The sequence below is a fragment of the Histoplasma capsulatum genome, genomic scaffold (genome assembly GCF_000149585.1).
Source record: "Histoplasma capsulatum NAm1 scaffold_1 genomic scaffold, whole genome shotgun sequence".
NCBI lineage: Eukaryota > Fungi > Ascomycota > Eurotiomycetes > Onygenales > Ajellomycetaceae > Histoplasma > Histoplasma mississippiense.
In genome coordinates, this window is record NW_001813982.1 from 4,842,567 (window position 1) to 4,843,653 (window position 1,087).

Below are 1,087 nucleotides of genomic sequence, written 5' to 3' on the forward strand. Positions count from 1 at the left end.
CTCATCGTGGTCCAGGCTCATTTTATCATGAACAACATTTTCGAAGGCATGATCTGGTTCTTCCTTCCTGTATCTCTTGTGATCACCAACGATATCTTTGCCTACATCTGCGGCATTACCTTCGGCCGCACGCAGCTCATCAAATTGTCCCCCAAGAAGACCGTTGAAGGCTTCGTTGGCGCGTGGATATGCACCATCCTATTCGGCTACGGCATGACCAATGTTCTTATGAAATATAAATACTTTATTTGCCCCGTCAACGATCTTGGCTCTAACGCCTTGACTGGTTTGGAATGCATCCCAAACCCCGTCTTCACGCCACGGCCATATCACTTACCGAGCTGGACGCCTTGGACAGATTCACCTCCCAAAACCGTCTACTTGGCCCCCATGCAAATCCATATCTTCGTCTTCGCAACCTTTGCATCTCTAATTGCCCCATTTGGTGGCTTCTTTGCCTCGGGACTGAAGCGTACCTTTAAAGTAAAGGACTTTGGCGAATCGATTCCCGGCCACGGCGGCATCACTGATCGTATGGACTGCCAATTCATCATGGGTTTTTTTGCATACATGTATTACCATAGCTTTATTGCTGTTTACAAGGCCAGTGTGGGGAATGTTATCGAGATGGCCATCAATGGTTTGACCGTTGATCAGCAATTAGAGGTTATCCGGGGCCTGAGCAAGTATCTATATAATCAAGGGGAGGTTTCCGAAAATGTAAGCAATAAGAAAAGACCCCCCTTACCCCAACCCCCATTTTTCCTCCTGGCGAATACCTACTTATTACTTTGACCATTTTTTAGATGTTCGAATGCCTCAGCCAAGATTTCCGTGTAAACCGATAGAGATTCGCCTTATACAGCAATGTATAGTTACATGGCTGCTTAATACCCCCCACTCCTCTGAATCATGATCAAACTTCCTCGCCCGCCTAAATCTCCCCAAGAATCGTCTTTGTCTATGAAATTATTGATCCTTACTTTTGTGAACTCCCTTCGCAGATTCCATTTTCTTATGTTTGGCTTTTGATTCAATTCGATTTATTTTAGTATTTTCATGTCGCTTTATACAAAGCCCCTTTTTC

General features: G+C 44.9%; 1 protein-coding gene across 1 annotated transcript; it reads left to right on the plus strand.

The window, feature by feature from the left end:
• Nucleotides 1–27: 27 nt before the first annotated feature.
• HCAG_01365 (predicted protein) lies at nucleotides 28–848 on the plus strand (the record flags this gene model as incomplete). Its single annotated transcript, XM_001544268.1, has 2 exons — nucleotides 28–720; nucleotides 807–848. 2 exons carry the CDS (start codon nucleotides 28–30, stop codon nucleotides 846–848), a joined length of 735 nt encoding a protein of 244 aa, XP_001544318.1.
• Between the last annotated feature and the right edge of the window lie 239 nt (nucleotides 849–1,087).